The following is a 22,542-nucleotide window of genomic DNA, read 5'->3' as shown; positions in this document are numbered from 1 at the left end:
ACATAATTAAACAGAAGGGTGATATCCCGGGGAGCTAGCTTTGGAAGGCGCTCTCCGACTCCTCTCTGCTACATATATCTACTGTTGTACACGGCGACTGCCCCTCCTTACTCTGCTATATTTATACAAGAGGCAACGATCCGAAAAATTTTGAGGTAAAGCTAACTCTGCGACTTGAAGACTACAACTTTGAACTCATCTTGCTTGGATATCACCAACATAGAGAAGTGATTTGTCTGGAGTTAAGATTCTTTGAAAATCCACACGGCTTATACCAAATTATTTTCTCTGCGAAATTCAGAAAATATAATTTTTTGTTTGCAAAAATGTCTATGTTTTCGGATTACGCGAGCATGACCGATGCCATGCGTGGTCCTGGGGGTTTGGACATGTTGGGAGGGACCATGCCCCGTCCCCCCGATCTTACCCTAGGACACAGGCCAGAATCCTACAACCAACACACAATTGAAGGAATTCTCGGAACCCGTGGTCGAGATGGCCTTTCGTTAGAGCGAATCAATAAAGGTTGGTTAATTAATTATTTGGTATACCATCTTATAGAAATAACCATTTATTTATTTCAGATTGTTTTGATCCACTATAATTTTCATGAGGAAAGATATTTGGAAAACTACTAGTAATTGAAATAATTTCTAATACAGATAAATATTAATATCCTCTTTGAAATAAAAATCCAAAAACTTTTAAATCACACTAAAAAGTTGTTACATCTTAATATGTTAAGCTGTGATATCTGGAAATGTCAGAATTGTGGTTTTCTTAACACCATCGTATTTCAAGTGTTCTTTATTTCAATGATCATAAATTATCTTTATCTTTGAAAGGTTAAGATGATCTTGTTAGTAAGCCATTCTATTCGCCACGATTGCCTGTTGATTGGAAATAATAAATTTGATTACTTTCAATCAAGATAAATTGCTATTTATTTATGTTAATAATCTTAGTAAGCCGCCATATAACTCAATTTTTTGATAACGATCAAAGTCTACTGCTCACGGATAACAACTATATTCACCACGGATGGTTTTTATTGAGTGTGAAATTTAGTAATTTCTTCTTTCTCCGAAGGAATTTCATTAGTTCCAAAGAGCTTCAAGCTGCAAAATTACTGCGAATTTGCAAAGGATTTCTAAATATGAAATTGGAATTCTGATTGTTCTCCAAAAATGTCGCATGTAAATACTTAATTTATGGAATTTAAAAACACAGTATTGTTTTTCTACAAAGAGACCATATTTTTAATACAGTAATTTATTATTTTTAGTGTTTACTTTTATATTTTGTTTATTTTCTATTTCTTCAGACATGGAAAGAGAAATTAACAAATCTATCCACAATGGTTCGAACGAAAACGTTTCATCGAACATGGACAAGATGGATTCTCCTGGAAATAGCGGAAAGTCCGGACCAAACTCTCCCGAAAAATTTATCAAACAAGAATCAGAGGACAACGAAGGCGACGATGTCAAGAAAGATGACATGAGTGATGGAGACAAAAGCAAAAAGCGACGGAATCGAACGACGTTCACCAGTTTCCAGTTAGAAGAGATGGAGAGAGTTTTCCAGAAGACTCATTATCCGGATGTGTACGCCCGGGAACAACTGGCGCTCCGCTGTAACCTTACCGAGGCCAGAGTCCAGGTAAAGAAGAACTACTCACTATACATATAAAAAAATATATGTGACGCATAAAATATCGGTATACATCGATGACAGAGGTACAGTCATGTAGAACACATGCAGTAACGTATTGATATACATGTATTGCGTAATAGTGTGAGAATACATTTTATAACTTATTACTGTAGTTCGATGGTAGATGTCAAAAATTTACTGATATGATTATTTTGGTGGAGGAGATAGAATACCCGATGCATGCAAAAACTTGTTGGTATATTTGGATGGTTGAGGTCGAATTTTTTGGTGTATTTTGGTGACAGAGGTGAAACTTTGTGGCAGCATTGACGAAATGTCCCTAGAATTAATCTGAATTTCTTTATTATTGATAGTCCTTATGATTTTTCAGCAAAAATAATCTAGCTTTAATTTTCAAGCCTCACAATATTCACAAACTTTGAAAATACTTTTATGAAAATGGCTTATCTATCAATTATTTGAACCAACATTTTTAAAGAAGGGTTTTCACATTTCAGATTTTAAACTATTTTAATCAAAAGGTTATCACATTTAAGATTTTGAAATATTTCAAACGTATCAGATTTAAAATTTAAAAAGCACACAATCACCCTGTGAAACGGCTGACATATGCAGCCTGCACCCCACCCCCACCCCCCGCCGAAGAATTTTGTGGATTACTCGGCACGGGTGTTAGGGGTGTGGAAGACAAATACACGTGCCCGCATTATGCGGTGTATAATACCCGGATGTCGCGTGTGTCATGTAAACATGGGAGGGCGCTTAATTGTTTGTATTGACATCTCCGCAAACATAAATTCGTATTTCACCGATTGGTTAATTACAATTTATGTTAATGAGGAATTGCAGTTATTTTGCTTGGAAAGTATTAATCTGAAAAAATAATATCTGTTGAAAATATACATTAACATGTATGTGCTTCATCCTTGGTTAATTTCGGATATTTGGAAGAGATCTTAAGTCATGTATTGCATATTTTTTCTATTTGGTGGATTTTAAAAGAAGGTTTGAATATAATACAAAATTTAATATAAAAAATCTCCATAATTCAAATAATTCTCCATTCTTATTTTTTAGCTATAAATGCATGTAATCTTGTGATAAGAGTGACAAATAAATCCTTTTTACGACTCTCAGAACATCTGAAGTGTGTGTGCGTGACCAGTGATACGATAATACGCACTGTTAAACGTTCTAATGCGTTTGTTTTTACCGAGATTGGTATGAAATATATGCTTTTCTGCAATCTAGTCATTTTATCAAAGAAATAAATCGAACAAAACAAGCAGTGAAATGCATGCAGGCTCTTTCATGCTCCACATGGGAACAATCGCAGTTACATGTAGCAAGAAATGTCTTATCTTTTTCCGATAATCATTTTTATGGGATTTTTGAGAGAACATTTTTAAATTGTTTACAATCAGGTTTGCAAATATAAAATCCGGGTGCTTTAAATTGTATTATATTGTTTTTCATAGTACAACAACATTGTATTTTTTAAGCGTTTCTACTTTGATTTTCAATGAAAGTACAAGTGCATATTCATAATACAGTTAAAAACTTATCTTTTCAGTGGGGTGTATTTAATTTTTCTACCTAAAGTTTTCACTTGTTTTTGCTTTGCCATAAATAAATATGTTGATAGAAATCTAATCACTTAAGTGAGAATTTCTCTATTTTCTAAAAAAGAAAAATCAGCACAAAAACTTCTACGAATTAAAATAACCCAAATAACTTACACAAAATTCAATGAATCAATGTTTTAGATCGTTTGATTTGCTTCTCAAAGTTAACAGTATTTCTATTGTTGCTTCAAAGATACAATTCTTATTTTCAATTCTAATTTAATTTGTTTAGTGTGTTCCGTTATAAACAAATGTTAATTTTTCTTAGCTTAAAAAAGGAAAAATGAATGAAAAAAAACATAGATTAAACAGTTTTAAAAAATGAGAAATCATTAGGCTTTGGCGTTTGTTGACAACCCCCCTTTTCTTATTCTTTTCTTGATCAACAGAAATTATCAAATATATTTATTTGTAATACATAATATTAACTATCCAAAATTTATTTTTTTCAACGCGTTTTGTGGTGTAAAAATAAGAAATAGGGATGCTATTCTCCAAATTAAATATTCGTGGGAAAATTAAAAAAAACACTTTGTACTAGTTCATCTACATGAAAAAAATTGTTAGACAAATGTTTTTGCCTTCTTTAATTAAATTTATTTTCAAGAAAATTACATAAGAATATATTGCTTCTATATGATTAACTATTCATAATAAGAATCTTTATTAAATACGTACGAGTAAATATCCGTCCCTTAATAATCATTAAATATTTTTCATTAGAAATGCAAAATAAAATTCATGCTGTTTAATTTATGATTTACACTCCAACTTATATACGTATGATATAAATGTACTCGTTTCATCCCATGCTTTTCTTTTATTTACTTTTTATCTTTGTCGACAAACACATGAAACCATCAAATATAAACTGCCACTTGAAACAAGTGGTAAAGCTTCTTCGGGAGGCAAATTTTTTCAAGTACATTTTTAATTTGTTTTCTTTCTAAAAACATTATTCTCTCTTACCAAAAAATCTTGACTTTACTAAGTGTGAAATAGAGAGGACAAAATGTGGCATTATTTAACAAACTCGATGGAAAGAAATTAATTTAATTCTCGGCAATCTTTTTTTCATCAGAAGAAATTTAATTTTCTACTTCATTCCAGAATTAACCAGAATCACCTTCAGTTAACGAAAATATAATTCTTTTTTACCGCAAGTGTCCGGGTGAATATGAAATATGGAATCTATTACTTCTTAGAAGACTTGTAGACAAAGTGAAAAAAGAGCCAAACTTGCACGTGGACAAATGTTATATACAACGATTAAAGAAGATATGAAAATTACAGATGCATTCGCCTGTCTTTCATCTTGACCCGCTAAAATGACCCACAGCACGTTAAAAACATTGGGGTTATGTCGAAAAAGTCGATGTTAGGGGAACATAAACACTCATCAACATAATCGTATTTATCTAAGAAGCGGGCATGAAAACGATCCAGCTGATGCAAATTATTATGAATCAGCGGGGGCCGCGATGCACGCGCTATCCCGGGGTGCAACGCACGAGTCCCCGCCCACAGAAATACAGCTTCCCTCACCCCGACAACAATCGATTTCAAACACTCAAAAGAAAAACCCAAGAAAGCGTTGAGACAAAAAGTCTGGTCGCGCGTGCATTTAGATTAGTTGAAATCTACTTTTAATTATAATGGAACTTAATAGTTCCTTTCACTACTTTTTTTCATTTTTTTTTCTCTTTCAAATAAAAAAAACCCTTCTTCTTTCTCTTGTAAAGAAAAAGAAGACGAAAGCGACTAGCATGTCTATGGATAAATTAGCTTGAAGTTTATTTGTTAACCTGAACTCAATAGCCTTTTATCAATTATATATGTTTAAATATCTTTTTGAATTAAAGAAATGTAAAGGTTCTTTGTGCTATTTCGTCTTGGCCGTAAAATTAGGGAGCGAGCTATAAGAATTCGGACCGCAGACTCCATGACAACTCTCCTACCTCTCAAAAGATGTAAATATACCATCAGTGTCGCTTTTGATCGCTTGATGATAAAGAGGGGCCAAAGTAGATTCACTTATCTTGTTATAATAATTCAATTATTTGAATATGAAAATTGGTCTATCAATTACCAACTATAAGGCTGAAAGCTTCTCGTCGTAATCTACGCTACAGAGAAGATCTACACAAGTCTCGGTGGGGTCCATACTCTAGAAATTCGTTTGTCGGAGGTTTTTGATTGACTCTTCTACGATCGATGTTTTTTCCTTATTTACACATGAATATTTAAATGTTACAAATGACTAATAACAACAAATGATTACTCATCTTCAAAACACTTGTTGGAATTATTTGTGAGTTTACGAGTCATTTTCAAATTCAATTAAACTCACGCCGAGAAGTAAATTTCATGTTATTCTTTAAAATCGCAATGTATCAGTTATAAACAAGCATGCATTTATATTTTTGGCATGGATTTTTAATTACCATTTGGCACAGTTCTCATCTTGTTGTCTTCAGAAAAAAAATTTACCTTCTGTGTTAATCGACAAAAATATACTTTTAACATTCGATTGTTGTTTCAATAGAATTAACACATCAATTATTACAAACATTAACGCATAAAAATTATCATTAGATTTTGGGTTTACGTTTTCTTGTTTTTTTTTAATATGAAATGGGTAAACGTAAAATTCTGGGAGGTTTTTAATCAATATCTCAATCAAAATACTGAGAAATGTATGCGTGTATTTTGTCATTGATATAACGATATCAAATTATGAATAGATGATGTTTTGTTCTAGGTATCAAAAATAAAATATGTTAGTCAGTTCATTCCAATATCTGCCTAGCTGTTACATTACCTTGTAAGTTTAGAGGAATACCCACAAAATTTGATTTATAATATAAGTTGTAACGCTCAGTGCTCGCTTTGTTTATTACATTACGGATTTCTTTTATTCTATCCAAGCATTGTTTAAAATTCTTTAATTCATTTCATGTATAAGTCAGTTTTGGTATTTAAATTGCATAGTTTGACGAACCAAAAAGTACCAAAACAATTTTTTTTTTCAATAGAAGTCATCCAAATTGAAATTAAAAATGATTGAATTTTGCAAAGATATCAAATGTATTTGTGGTAAAAATGTTATCTTTTATTTCTTATTTTATTCACCTTTATTCAAACTTTTAATGATATATCTATGTTGATGGAAAGGACATCGAGATCCCATACAGGCTACCTCTTTATAAAATTATGTATTTTCATTGGTTGGTATCTAAAGGACAAATGGAATCGCTGGTTGTTTTCCGATATTTGAATCGTGCGTTTTTCTGACTGTAAACAAAGCTCTTTACAGCCCCGTCTCACCCCGATTTTTTTGTTTTCTAGTGACACGCGGAACTTCACACTTAGTTTATCTATGTTCATATATCGTTGTTATAGAAATTTGAAAACTGTTTGAAACCCTTGTAATAAAAACAAACATGAGAAAAAGAAAGATAAATAATAACTGTGGCCTTTTTTGTTAAATCTATTTGATCTATCGCCTAAAAGTCTACTTTTTATTACTGCTGAAATTATAAAAATCATCAAGACTTTTTATAGTTATTTTAATCTTTTCATATATACCATTCATTGATTCAAAGTTCAAAAAGAGCGCTTAAAATTGTACCATATTTTGATTACTTGGGAGTTTACGAGATGATTGTCAATAGTATTTTGATAATTACAAACACGGTGTTTAAAATAACGTGATTTCTTCATAGAATATATTATGATATGTTTTCGTTATTTTGTTATCAATTATCAATTAATAAGTTTTGTATCACATTTTGCAATTTTCATTAATCAGTTTATTGTTGTTCTAGACGAACAAAAAAATAATACCGGTATTTCAATCTAAGAACTGTGAATAATGAAGGATAAAGATCAATTCTGAATAATGAAAGATTGTTTAAAATGAAAGCGGAATGTCTAATGACACAATATTATCATTTTCAAAATATATCATTATCATTCAAATACGCGTTTAAATTATAAAACATTTCAAACAAGTTATTAGATTATGATCAAACATAGTGAGTAAAATCAGTCTAAACAATCTTAATGGTTTTTCACTTCGTTTCGTAACTTTTCGAGAATGTTAAGGTATCTCGCGAACTCTTATAAACCGTCATATCTTGAATCATTTTAGCCGCTTTTTTAATTAAAAGTTACCTAACCTCAACATCTTCTATGATACAAAATGATGAATCTAGAAATCAAGTGCGAGTTATCTCCCTTTTACGAATTATTTGATACACTATCGAATGTAACACATGTTGATCAATGATGATGAAACGTCTGTCTCAAGAGAGAAGCTCTTATAAACTGATCAGTCTAATGGTGAGAAAATAGCGATTCAATCTGTGATGCACTCCGAGTGTTAGCTTACACATAATAAATGAAATTAGCACGATTCCGTTATTGCCGCTAACTGGAAATTAATCTCCTGTTATATTCTTGGATCAATTAAGAATCATGCAAGAAGAAAAAAATTGAATGATCGCTTGATGCTTTTAGATAGAATCCCCGAGAATTAGAACGTTTAATGAGGGTCATGCGGCTGGAAAACAGACAGTAATCTGGAAATACGTAACATTAAATCGACATCTGAAAACATTCCCGCTTACCAATCTCAGAACGGCGCTGTGATTTAATTAAAATTTTCTGTCCTACGAATTTTATTGCCGAATATATCATATCAATGCATGAGGGGCATTCTTTGAAGTCTATCAGTGTTTTTAGAGAATTCACCCACCCATCGGAGAATAGCTCACTACAATCTGTCCATGCTTTTATTCTCGTATTTTCGCAAAGAACGGAGGTTAGGATGCAAAAAGAAATAGTTGGATATCTCAAAACGTTGGAAAGACATATTTCAAGATACATCGCTAGATAGGTAATCACTGCTATAATTAAACTCAACAGGAAGTCCAAATTTTGTTGCTTAATCTGATTAATACATTATTCCGTTATTGTGGGTAATGACTATTTGCAGTGCCGCGCGCTCGTTGGGAGGCGAGTCGTGACGGCGTCATCGGCCTATTGCAGACAATGCCGGCGATAAAACTATTCACTTTTCAAATGTTTTCATCTCTTTTTTGTTAAATGGACCCGACGGCAATGGCAAAGAAATGATATTTATATAAGAAAAAGCGGCGTTTTACTTTCACTCATTAGCTCTTTGACGATCAGTTTTGTCTTTATTTTGAGACTTTTAGCATTTCGTATCGTGAAAATTTCAAATTAACTAGATTTTCTTTTTTATGATTTACTTTTAACCGAGGCAACTCGAAATTAATTAAGATGTAAACTTAAAAACAACTGTCTGAGTTGGATGCGCCACGAGTTTTCTTTATCCAAGACAAAATTCTTATGATTTTTCATTAGAACCTCATTCATAAAAGAAGAAACATATTAGCATTTGAGCTTTGTTTAGTAATTGAAGACACGCCCACTTTTCAAATGAGATAATAAACTTTTATGATATAAAGCTTAAAGGGTTTTATCAGAACAGATTCAATGAAAAAGCGTTCGTTAGGCGCGATTTTTATCGGTAATGTACACTTAGTCGACAGGGGCCGCATTCCTATCTACATGTATACTATGCACATACTTCGGCGAAAGATTATCATTTTTGTAAGGATTTGTTGAGTCAAGCAGAGAAAATACCAATTTTCAGACAAATATCTCTCTCTCTCTCTCTCTCTCTCTCTCTCTCTCTCTCTCTCTCTCTCTCTCTCTCTATTCATTAACTGTTTCGAAATTTTGATTAAAAAAAAATAGAAAATGTTCATTTATAAGCTTTATAGTGAATTTCTGATAAGTCCTTTTTAACGCCTGATGTGCATTTATGTACAGTTATTTTCATTTTATCGTGTGACAAAGAAACTCACGAAAATGAGTTTTTAAAATAAAATACCACATACCGTATCCGAGACATCTTTTGCTTTGTTGACCTTGCTTTGAAAATATGTTGAGCACATAATGGGATAGTTAAAAATATTTCTTAATTATAGAAGACATGCAGACAAATGAATATTTTAATTAAATGATAACTCCCATTGAGCTTAGTGCATCAAAGCTTCTACTAAAACCCTCAAACACCCCGTCTGTCGGACGCAGACTTCGAATGGCATCTGAAATAATATACATGTATCTTAAAAGAAAAACGATGTTATTTCTGGTTTGGTTTTATCCCTTGTATTGCCAAACGAATAATTAAAACATAATTTGAGCATAAAGCTAAGGGAAAGCTGTAGTGACTCGTATTTCGGGGGTCTTTAAAGTGCATGGGTCGATACTCGACCAGGTATATGACTTTCAACTATCTGAACACCGCAGCCGCAGGGAGACATGTGGCGTTCATTAGCTACCGCCGAGAAGTCCATGTACTCTGCCAAATTCAATAAAGCTTAATTTGAACCATTTTCTGCCGATTTATTTACACACATGTCTGTTTGTGTAAAATTCGCTTTTCTTTAGATTAAAGTCCAGTTCGGACAAGTGAGTAGCACTTCAAATGCTACAAACTGGACGTTTGGTTTGTTTTTCTGCAAGACCAGCTGAAATATTTAAATGAGATCTTCTTACGTTTCATCTTGGGATTCAAATAAATGAAGATCTTAATTGATTTACTGCAACTTAATTGGTTAAATGCGAGTTCATGGATCGTACATCTGCAATACATAACGAGGGCCAATCCACACCTTATAAAATTATCAATGAAATAATTATACTTGAATGATTTGATCATATTACCGAATATAAGAGGTTTTGATTTAGCTTATGGTCGACTCTATGTCGTTAGCAGAATATTTGCCCCTAAATATATATTTTTTTGTATTGTTTTAGATATAATATTTACTATTTTCAGCATAATACATGTACATGTATTACTATTTTCAGCATTCGTAATCATTTTGTCTTCACTTTGAGAATTTTGCCTTCAAAGACATGACGATAACATGTGTTGTAATTCTGTTTTCAACAAAATTAATATTTTGTATCTTTATGGATAACTGATATGGTGGTGCTCCGTTTGACACAATACAACTCAAGACATTGATTAAGTAATAAGAATGGTCATTTATTAAATAATATAATAAATGACAAAGTACAAGATGCAACATAAAGATGCCACAATGTAAAGTACAAAAACACAATACTGTTAATCAAAGGAGCAATTCTGCATACATAAAACATAGATAAATAACGCTGTATTGTGAGTAGAATGAACAGAGAACATAAGACAATAAAACATGGCAATTTCTATTTTTAATAATTTGTATCTTTTTTTCAGGTTTGGTTTCAAAACCGGCGGGCAAAATGGAGGAAGAGGGAGAGGTTTGGTCAGCTTCAGGGGATGCGGGCGATGACCGGGGGTACTAACCCGTATGACTTCCAGCTTACTCCAAGACACGACGCATACTCACAGGTGAGTGAAAAAAAAGCTTAGTTGAATTAAGTGATTAAGATATGTTTATAGCAAATTATTAATCTGTTAGTCAAAATTTCAAATGATGCTTGTACAACTACATGTATATGGATAAATTAAATTCTTCATTTAATGAATTCGTTTACCGGTTTATCTTTCATTGTTATAGAAAAGGCAAATTTGGTTTCAATTAAGATATAAGCAGTTTTGTAGACAATCGAAATATTTTAGTAACCATGTCATTGTAGGAAAGAAAAATAGCAAAGGACACAGCAATTTCAGTTTCATTTTTAAAAAAAAATGCTGTTTTGCAATGTTTAACATTCTGTTGTTTACTTTATGTTTAGCTCCAGCACAACCCTTGGGCGACGACTCCTCAGATTCCTTACTCAATGCAAAACTCCACTTGCATGGCATCCCAATCAACTGTGCCAAATTTTATGGGACTAGCCCATCCAAGTCACCTGTCGTCATATCCGGTTAGTCATCAGCCAACGATGTCACTTCCGGTGTCACAGTCCCCACCTCTTGACCCCTGCGAAAATTCGGAAAGAAGAAGCACCAGTATTGCCGCTCTTAGACTGAAAGCCCATGAACATGGGGTAGCCATGGGAATATTCGGTGCTTACGGCAAATGAAATTAAATGTGAAAAATAAATGTAACGTTTTGCCTCTAAGAAATGGACACTGTACTTATTGTGACGTAAGTGTACATAGATGTTGTATGAAGTTTGGAAAAAGTTATCAGATTGACTCAAATTTATTTAACAAAATGTGCCACCAACTGACTTTATATGTGTTTGTAAGCTACAGCTGGGATACGGAAAGGATTATGTATTTTGTATATAAAAATCATTAACCTCTTTTTCCTTCTCCATGTTCTGTTTTGCGTCGGGTCTTGCTTGGCTTAGTTTTTTGTTATCGGGTTCAATATCTACAAGCACATTTAGTGTTTGATGACGACGGAGCACAAATTCAAAAAAGATATTAGAGAGATACGCCCATTTTACCTTATTTCAAACCCATTAATGTTCTCACTACCGATACACGTTAGAATGATAAGAAATCACGTAATTCATAGTAATCACATTTTACTTAAAATCGGGTCACTGCACTATATATTATGCATAGTTTGTAAGAAATACGCAATTTTCAAAGTGTAGTTCATAACAGTTCATAATCACACCGGTCAAAAATATTCAACAATTGATATTAAGGGGGCTCAATGGTCGTGGCCATTTTTAGACTTTATTTATCTCCTTGAATAAATGAGCTCTGTATAAAGTTATCGGAAAATATTCAAATTTGAACATGAAATACATGTACAGGATGTATATGCCATTGAATTTTCCTATACCAAGTGATATAATTTATGTTTAAAAATAATATTTGAAATTCTAAGGTAGATCTGGTGGGTTATTTGTTGAGCATCCAGACCCTGAATTAACAGAGCTATAACAATGTGCAAAATAAAAATCTTTAAAAAAAAACCCAAAACAAAACATCAGAAGAGCAACTTGCTGTTCATTGACAACACACTAATGATAGTTACAAAACATCCAGCCATTTCTCTACAAGTTAATTCAGAATGCCACAAAAATAAGGGGTATTAGGTAAATTACATTATCGGGAAGAAAAAGAAACCTCGAGACAAAACATCAGAAAAATACGGATAAGAATGTGTTCTATGCAAATATAATTTTACTGCATAAACAAATATCATAATAAAGGCAAATGAGCGGCGATAGAAGAAGGCTTCTTTCTCAGCGTATCTTTATTTTCATCGGGAATTGAGTTACTAATGATAAATACCATAATAATGAAGTACAGTTAGAGAGCTCCCCCTCCGGAGGTAGAGAGATGCCTCTTAGACTGAAGAGCCTCGTGATGACGTCCAATTGAAGCTGACAAGTGCTTGACAGACGTGTCGAGCTAAGCACATCATGTTTATGTAATGCGCTGGTCTTGCCGGGGTACAGACAACCCATTTTACACGTGTTTCGGGAGCCGTTTGGTCAGTCTAGGGTGATAATGTATGTACAGATTGATATACAACACATTCTAGTACATGTAAACTATCTTAATTATGTATAAAGCGTTGATAGCATTATCAATAGGCAGTGTGACATATACGTTTGGCAGCTGACACAGAACGGCCATTTCTTACCATCGGTTAAAAGGGAAATTTTCCATGGCCATTTAATCACAATTATCCTAGTTATTATAGGAAAATTCACAAAATTGTGTTCTTTAGAGAGGAAAAAAACATAGTACATTTGAAAAAAACAACTTCTTTTTTATAATAATGAATAAAGAGTAAACGATATAATTATTTAATATACAGTGTATTTAATTTATATCACTGATATTTTGCAAAATAGAATTTGCAAATAATTTAGTAAAAGAGAAATAAATTCCCAAATCAGCGTAGCAAGAACATACAAAGCATTGTAAGGTACATAAATGCAAAATCTATTAAAGTAGCAATCTTTACATTTTAATTTGTAACATAGTAAAATAAAAAAATTATTTTCCCATTGAATTCAAACACAATATCTGAGAATGAATAAATCCAACCGATCATTTTCAGGCCAAAAATCTTTGAAAATATACACAACAATATGCTATAAATCGAGATATGATAAAGTGAAATCCAAATAATTATGTCGCGACCAAGTATACTATATCATAATCACTAAATATATTACAAGGGAGTTTGAAACTTTACTTGTGCAGTGTAGATTTGTTGAAATATTCCTTAGTTCCGTCTTATTTCCAAGTTCAACAGGCTATTTTACTTTTATTTAAATCTGAATATGAAAAGATATAATTCTATGCAAAGTAATATTTATTGCTCTGCAAAAAAGATCAGTATTTCCAATAAGAAATGAGAAAGAATATACTTACCATTTGTCAAAACTTCAAAGATGAAAGGATTCAGTACAGGTATATTCATGTAGAATTTTTTTGTATAAAGGTTGTTATGAAGGTCAATCACATATTGTCTATCTACAATTTAACATTAGAACTTTAAGGTTTAGATGCAGAGAGAGAGAGAGAGAGAGAGAGAGAGAGAGAGAGAGAGAGAGAGAGAGAGAGAGAGAGAGAGAGAGAGAGAGAGAGCGCAAAAAATTCTTAATAATACACAGTTTTAAAAAAGATTCTAGTATATGTTTATGGGCATAATTTTTTAAAGTTTTAAATAATACCGTTATCTGATTTATTTAATTATAGAGTTTAAACAATGCAATGGATTGGTTTCATTCAATTTTAAGAAAATATAAGGGACAAGTTTTCGATAAAATTTAATATTTAAATCAAGAATATGATTTAACGAATGATATTCTCATAGAAAAATCTATAATTCTTGACATATTTCTCTCCAGGAATAAGTGAAAATTCTTTCTTTCGGAAATGTGAAAGAGCAAATACACACAATCGGGTTTTTTTTGGTCATTTTACATTTTCAGCTTTGCAATTTATCAATATCTATGAACAAAATAGACCAAGATTTTTGATTAGCCTATTTGCATGTATGTAACAATATCAATAAAAAAAATTGTAATCCTTTTCCTGCATTTGATTTAAATTATCCAACAAGAATTTTATTACTTATTAAAATACCCAGAACATTTGACATTCTTCTGTTTGACAATGATTATACCGGAATTTCATTTTTTATTCTTTTTATATTTCTAAAGAATGATACTTGCGGTGGAATTAATTATTATTTATTATTTATATGTTTTATAATTATTATTTGTTTGAAATATCTGGGTTTTTTTAAAACCTTTTTTTAATCATATAATAGATATGTTAGTTTTTTTCCCCTTTAATATCGGTATTCATATTGTCCTTTCCGATATATTTCATTTTATCACGACAACTTATGTTATAATTTTATTTGATAAAATGAAATATATCGGATAGGACAATATTACCAACATAAAAGAAAACTTCCAAGCCATCATGAATCAAGTTATCAGTTGTTATTATTGGACAGGTAGTATTCTGTCAATTTATTATGTATACACTGTCTGAAATATAGTTCTCTTTCACGTGTATTCCATATATATTCCTATATAAACAATAGCAGTGTAAGAAAACGTATATACAATGTAATCATAACTTTAAAAGACTAATCTTGGTTTTCTGCAAATAATTTATCCGGCCGGTCACATGTCGATAACATCTCCAATAATCGTGGAAACAGAAGAAAAAATAACTTAACACTTGAACTGTGTATTTAAAAAAGTCATTTGCTGCGAAAACGTGGTGATAATATTTTAATTCTTTATACATGTACCTATCTGTGCCAAATAAGTTAAAACAAGAATTTTATCTGAAGAATAATTCCAAGATAAAGCAAATAGATTTCATTTGACATTAGTCAGAGACTCTTGATTGCATTTTCCTTAAAATATTATAATATATGTTTATGAACCATATTTTTCTGTCATTTGAGTAGAAGATTATCATTGTACATTAAAAATTCCCAGCATGAGATTTTTAACTAACGTTGTTTTATTCATATTCATTCATTTACTAAAAACTAGTTAATCAATAGTATACATGTAAAAAATATTGGTTTTTCTATAATAATTTTAACATAGGACACGGTTTTTAAAACAAACAAAACAGACACAGTAAAACTTTAGCAAAACATGAAGCAGGGCACATTGTAAATATTTGTAAAGTTCAACTTCTGGGGGTGAATTCCGACATCCACTCTCTCGACCGGATTCACACGTTAGCCACAAGCTAGCCACAGAGTACACTTGACCCAGAGACGATCTAGATGTATGTGTGAGGAGCAAAAACAATAGAAAAACAGGGAGATGTTTCCGCTGGTTTGTTACCGCCAATGACCTGTAAGTATAAGATTGGGTACTGTAAGAAGGCAGCTTAATGAATTTCTATTCATTGTCTTTAACTATTAATTCTGTTTACCATACAGTAAAGCAAATAATGTTGGTACATGTACCAATTGCTTGTTTAAAATATTTCATGATTTTTATATAAGGCTTGTATTAATGTTTATGTCTCCTTTTAATTTTTTAGTTTAAAATCACAATAAAAAAAAAGATGCCGGTATCGTGTTTAAAATATTTTAAAACTTATTCAGGTTTAGAAAGATACATTTGATTTACAGTTGTACTAATGCATGTAACAATAATATTTTCCCTATTTCATTGCTATTTCGACCATCATGGTTATGTGCCATCTTGTACAATTTATTTTTTTAATCTTTTTTGAAAACATACTAAAATATTAGATCTTTTGAACAATATCGTAATCTACACAGAAATTTAGGCTGGAACATTTGAATGTGGGGCAAATTGAAACTGTTTCCTATCAACCGTCTTTCAAACCTTAAAGGTTTATTTTGGATCTTTTCTTCTTTGACATCGGATAAAACCCGAAACCTGTCACTATTATCAAACAATTACTTACTTACTTACTTGTTTTGCATACATACCTGATATTATAGAATCCAACAATTGTTTGATTCTGAATTAAAACGTCCATTATCAAAATACTCGGCTGTCTTTGAATTATATGAATTAATAAGTGAGTAATTGAAGTGTTGCATCCATTCACAGATCTGGAAATAAATGGTGGTTTTTCCAGTTCACATCTTTACTGCTATATACCATACGTTTCATTTAAAGCTATGATTGCGTATATGAAATGTAAGCGCTTCCAAATACAGAAAAGACTTTTTTTGCTTCAAACAAGTGAATTAAGTGACTGGTATTTCTGTGTACTTGGTATTGTGTGTTGGAACAGATGAAAATGACAACTAAGAATCAGCTGATGTCTCTGTTCACCAAAGATCCAGTTCGACATGGGACTAATAACTTTAAAAAATGTTTAATGATTCTTTTTACATTAAATAAAATTAGTTTTAATATTCCGGTATATCAAAGCATAACAGTCAAATGTACTTAATTGTCATTGTATCTTCATAAAGAGTAAAGGATTTAAGGATATTTCAGTGACCGTGATTCATAGAAAGGGATATAGTATAAATCTTATACAAACAGAGAATCTGCACACATGTTGTGAAATAGATAGAGTTAATGGAGATTTGCAACGTGTAAAACATCAGACGGGACTTATGGCACATTGTGCATATTTTGCATGCTTTAAAAACATATTTCAACATGGATGCACCTGGGCAGTGTTTAGCGCATCCTCCTTATCAACCAGCTTACACTGGGGACAAAAAATAGGTCCCAACACCTGTGCGGTTTCGCTGTTTAATATTTGAATGCATGTATTCAATTCTATTCTTTTTTATATTTATGCGTTTTTAAATCTTAATCTTCTATGTTTTAATCAATAAAATATTAACGTCTTTTTGTGTATTTTATTGTTTGACCCTTGTCCTATTGGAGAACGGTGAATGTCTTCTTATCTAGCAGAGAGATATCATCGGAATAAATCCATAAGGTGGGGTCTTATCTTACGAAGTACAAGTTATTGCTGATTTTGCATTTCAAATGTTCGCTATCATTTGTGCCTTTGGACTATGTGTTGTTTCAGCAATGCACTCTTATTTTTTTTTATCAAAATCTCATTTGTTTTATCGATACATCTAAAAAACAAATATTAATGAAAACAAGAAATGAAGAAAAAAACATTAAAACACACAAAAAACCCAAGTTATACCCGATACTATTTTTAAGGAAATATGACTTTCAAAATATTGAATATGTGATTTTAAAATGAATTTCAATAAAAAAAATTGGAATTTTTGTTGATGTTGCTGATTCGACGACGATGATTATGACAGTCATTTATTCGATATATGAAAGTAATGGAATCTGCCTACCTTTTGCAAACAGGCTTTGCTTTGCTGTTAACCCTATTATATTGCTGAATAAAATAGTATTTATATATTTAGTCATAACGATACATATGAATATGTAGTGAATATACAGTTTTGAATTGCGATAAATTCATTGAAAGATAAATGGAGTAAAAATGCCATTTTTCGTGTTGTTTTGTATATCTCTGTCTACATGAAGAAATTGTTATTCATTGAAACTCGATAACTGGCAGGCAGTAATAAACAATTTTCCAATTTTCCCGTTTATCTATATATTGTTTATGGTGTGTGTATCAAATCGTCTTGTAAAACTCGGGAACAACAGCCAAAAACAGACGAAAGTATACGTTGTTGTAAAATTGTGTAGAAATTACTTTACACGTAAATTACACTACAATTTGCTATACTTGACAATAAATTGGCTCAATCGTGAAATACCTTGATAGATGTGCATTCTAACAATACATGTTCATTAGAAAATTATATGTTAACATCAGTGCTAGTTTTTTGTTATCACCTCTCGGAAGTGTGTATCCCCTTGCAAAAATTTAAACTCTTACCAATATTTTAAAATCCGTATTGTAACGAAGTGCGATACCCGGGCTTCTTTAATACACTTTGTAAAAGGTTGATAGGTACATAAAGGATCTCCCGCATACCTAAAATTTAATCGATCTTGAGCACATTCTACTCAACACGAACAAAGCTGCAGGTAATGCATGCACCCATTGTCTCGGCACAGGTAGCCATACATCAAAGACACACCGTGGATCTTCATTGGTTCGGTTTGGTTGTACTGTACCAGAGGATGCTGAACATTGGCCTTGACTCTGATTTGTGAGGGAAAAACTGAATTAAACACGGGACTAAAAATACTATCATAAACAGTCATCATTGTTAGAATTTTTGTTGATCTCTTTCTCCAGGATTCCGCTAAGACTTTTTTCTCTTCCTCTGTGTCATGTTGTAAATTTTGAATTTACCGGGTGGCAGTAAATACAAAATTTACAACATGACAACTAATTTTGAATTTACCGGGTGGCAGTAAATACAAAATTTACAACATGACAACTAATTTTGAATTTACCGGGTGGCAATAAATACAAAATTTACAACATGACAACTAGGTTTCAGTAAATACAAAATTTACAACATGACAACTAGTTGTCATGTTGTAAATTTTGTACTTACTGCCACCCGGTAAATTCAAAATTTACACGACATCTGAATCCTCTCATCTTAAAAATACTTCTTTCTTGACTGTGAAATATACTAAAAGTAGCAACCGATACAAGATTACGTTTGCTGTGATGATGAATGTGCTAGAAAAAATGGTGTCTATAATTCAATGTATGCAATGAAATCGGGACAACCCTTGCATTGACATGCCACAGAAAGCACAGGGTCTACGCTATGTTGATTTCATGTTGATTACATAAGATTTACGGTATTGTATTGATTCATAGATGGAAATATGTCAAATATGTAAAGAATGCTGTTTAAATAAGTTGGTTTTTTTTCCTATCTTTTTATTTTATTTTGTACACTTTATAAAATAATATCATGGAATATATTTTAACTCTTACTACATATTACACAAACTTTATCAAAGTAACAACTCGCAGTTAAATTCCATTTCAAGCCGAAGTAAAGATATATTGTGGCGGAATATTCTAGAAAAGATTGGTCATTTATTCGACATCCTGTTGTGTGTTGGAAAAGGGGTATTTTTTGTCGATCCAGAGTTATACATTAGTTAACTACTTGTTATATCTTATTCATAATTGAGTCAAAATAATACACAGCTGTTTTGGCAAATTTTGTCAATATCATTGAACATTTTTGCCAAACATTACAAATCATGAAAAAAATATTCTTAAAAATTAAGATGTTACCAATATTTTACATCAACAAAGGTTACATATATTACCAATATTTAGGCTAATAGTGTTGTATATTTTTTATCAGAGTTGTTTAAAATAAAATATTCATCTTCAATTCAATGTGAAATTTACACATTTAATTAAACATGCCATAAGACTTATATAGATGTTTAAGGAATGAATTAAATATTTATTTGTTTTATACGATATACAAGAGGCCCATGGGCCACATCGCTCACCTGAACAGCAGTTCCTTGTAACATTACATTTCGTAGCATATGCTTTTTCTATTTTAAACATTGAACCCCTTTCTGGGGACCCATTTATGGTCCGAGGTTTATGGTTGGCTTGAACAACATAAATAGTAACATAGGAATGAAAATGTGAAGCACTGCGGTGGGACCGCACGTACACAACCTGAAAAACTGAACATAGCAGAGTTCCACTTCAAGAGGAATAACTCTCAGACTGTACAGAACACAAGAAAGATAACTCTTGGTTCCACTACATTAGAGTTTACACAATTTGAGGATCCTTGCATAGTAATCTCACAAACTGTAGCATTATAGTTCTCGAGAAAAACTTTTTAAAAACATTTTCAATATATCTTTCTATGTTAAACTTTGAACCCCTCTTGGGGCCACAGTATTAGTCCAGTGCTAAAGTTTTAATTATTTGGAACCTACATTATTTAAGGATGCTTGCCTAGTTATCTCACAAGCTGAAGCATTATAGTTCCCTAGAAAAAGATTTTTCAACATTTTCCCTCTATATTTCTATGCTAAACTTTGAACACCTCTTGGGGCCCCAGTATTAGATTGAGATCACGGCTTTTATAATTTCGAATCTACACTATTTGAGGGTGCTGACGTAGTTATCTGACAAATTGATGCATTGTAGTTCTCGAAAAGAAGATTTTTAAACATTTTCCATATATACCGGTACTTCTACATTTAACTTTAAACCCATCTTGGGTCTCTAGTATTAGTCCAGGGGTCACTATTTTAAAACTGTCGAACCTTCATTATCCAAGGTTGTATGCATGATAGTAATCTCACAAATTGAAGCATTGTAGTTCTCGAGAAGAAGATTTTTTAACATGTTACCTTTATATTTCTTTAATAAATTTTGACCCCATCTTGGGGCCCCAGTATTGGTCCGGGGGTCACGATTTTACCAATTAGGAATCTACATAATCGAAGGATGCATGCATAGAAATTCCACAAACTAAAACATTGTAGTTCTTGAGAAGAAAATTTTTAAACTTTTCCTTTATGTTTTTTAAAATGTTTAAATTTTGAACCCCTCTTGGTGCCCATCAATTGTCCGGGAGTTACAATTTTTTGAATCTACATTATTTAAGGATGTACATGTATGCATAGTAATATCCCAAACAGTTGCACTATAGTTCTTGAGAAGAAGATTTTAAAACATTTTCCTACATATGTTAAAATCTAAACCCCTACTGGGGCCCCACTTTTTGTTCGGGGGTCACGATTTTTACAATCTTCACTATGTATACAACCTTTTGTGTATGTATTGGCATTTTTGGTGAAGTGGTTCTTGAGAAGAAAATTTTTAAACATTTTTCATATGTAGTTCTATGTTAAACTTTGAACCCCGCCTGGGGCCCCAGTCTTGGTCCGAGGGTCACGATTTCTACAATTTAGAATCTTCATTATACATACAAGCTTTTGTGTAAATATTGGCATTTCTGGTGCCGTGGTTCTTGAGAAAAAGATTTTTTAAACAATTTCCTAAGGTATTTCTATGTTAAACTTTGAACCCCGCCTGGGGCCCCAGTCTTGGTCCGAGGGGCACGATTTTTACAATTTAAAATCGTCACTAAATATACAAGCTTTTGTGTAAATATTGGCATTTCTGGTGCAGTGGTTCTTGAGAGGAAGATTTTTAAACATTTTCCTATGTATTTCTATGTTAAACTTTGAACCCCGCCTGGGGCCCCAGTTTTGGTCCGAGGGTCACCATTTTTACAATTTAGAATCTTCACTATGTATACAAGCTTTTGTGTAAATATTGGCATTTCTGGTGCAGTGGTTCTTAAGAAGAATATTTTAAAAAAAATTTCCTATGTATTTCTATGTTAAACTTTGAACCCCGCCTGGGGCCCCAGTTTTGGTCCGAGGGTCACGATTTTTACAATTTAGAATCTTCACTACATATACAAGTTTTTGTGTAAATATTGGCATTTCTGGTGCAGTGGTTCTTGAGAAGAACATTTTTTAAACATTTTCCATATGTTGTTCTATGTTAAACTTTGAACCCCGCCTGGGGCCCCAGTTTTGGTCCGAGGGTCACCATTTTTACAATTTAGAATCTTCACTATATATAAAAGCTTTTGTGTAAATATTGGCATTTCTGGTGCAGTGGTTCTTGAGAAGAAGATTTTTTAAACATTTTCCTATGTATTTCTATGTTAAACTTTGAACCCCGCCTGGGGCCCCAGTTTTGGTCCGAGGGTCACGATTTTTATAATTTAGAATCTTCACTATATATACAAGCTTTTGTGTAAATATTGGCATTTCTGGTGCCGTGGTTCTTGAGAAGAAGATTTTTAAAGACATGCACCCTAAACTTACTGTTTCGCAATTATCTCCCTTTTGAAAAGGGCTGTGCCCTTTATTTTAACAATTTATAACCCCCTTTCCATAAGGATGCTTTGTACCAAATTTGGTTAAATTTGGCCCAGTGGTTTTTGAGAAGAAGTTGAAAATGTGAAAAGTTTACAGACGGACGGACAGACAGACGGACGGACGGACGGACGACGGACAACGGGTGATCAGAAAAGCTCACTTGAACCTTCGGTTCAGGTGAGCTAAAAATGGTTTGGGGCAGTTTACGCTTTATAAACCGCGAAGCGGTTTTTAAAAAAGCGTAAACTGTTTCAAACCATTTTATATCGTATAAAACTAATAAATATTGAATTCATTGCTTTTAATTTAATTTTTTTACTCTTCATTGTTGATAAAAATGGTCATTTCACCTTTAAAATGACGTATAATTGTACAAAATTCAAACATAACGTCAGGCGTAAGTTAATAGGGAGCGAAGCGAGCTCTAAGA

General features: G+C 32.3%; 1 protein-coding gene across 1 annotated transcript; it reads left to right on the top strand.

Moving 5' to 3' along the window:
* The first annotated feature begins 38 nt into the window (after window positions 1-38).
* LOC105333051 (ALX homeobox protein 1) lies at window positions 39-11,605 on the top strand. The gene is made up of 4 exons (XM_034448680.2): window positions 39-525; window positions 1,325-1,662; window positions 10,606-10,740; window positions 11,088-11,605. The coding sequence occupies exons 1-4, from the start codon at window positions 327-329 to the stop codon at window positions 11,376-11,378; spliced, it is 963 nt and encodes a 320-aa protein (XP_034304571.1). The 5' UTR covers window positions 39-326; the 3' UTR covers window positions 11,379-11,605.
* The last annotated feature ends 10,937 nt before the right edge of the window (window positions 11,606-22,542 follow it).

This window comes from Magallana gigas, chromosome 5 (genome assembly GCF_963853765.1).
Source record: "Magallana gigas chromosome 5, xbMagGiga1.1, whole genome shotgun sequence".
Lineage (NCBI taxonomy): Eukaryota > Metazoa > Mollusca > Bivalvia > Ostreida > Ostreidae > Magallana > Magallana gigas.
Note: the sequence above shows the minus strand (reverse complement) of the source record. Positions and strands in the feature narration are given on the sequence as shown.

Bases quoted from the DNA above. Each gene is read 5' to 3' on its own strand.
- LOC105333051 (XM_034448680.2), top strand. From the start codon at position 327: ATGTCTATGTTTTCGGATTACGCGAGCATGACCGATGCCATGCGTGGT. The intron at 1,663-10,605 runs GTAAAGAAGAAC...TCTTTTTTTCAG, and splicing joins TTACCGAGGCCAGAGTCCAG to GTTTGGTTTCAAAACCGGCG. The intron at 10,741-11,087 runs GTGAGTGAAAAA...CTTTATGTTTAG, and splicing joins GACACGACGCATACTCACAG to CTCCAGCACAACCCTTGGGC.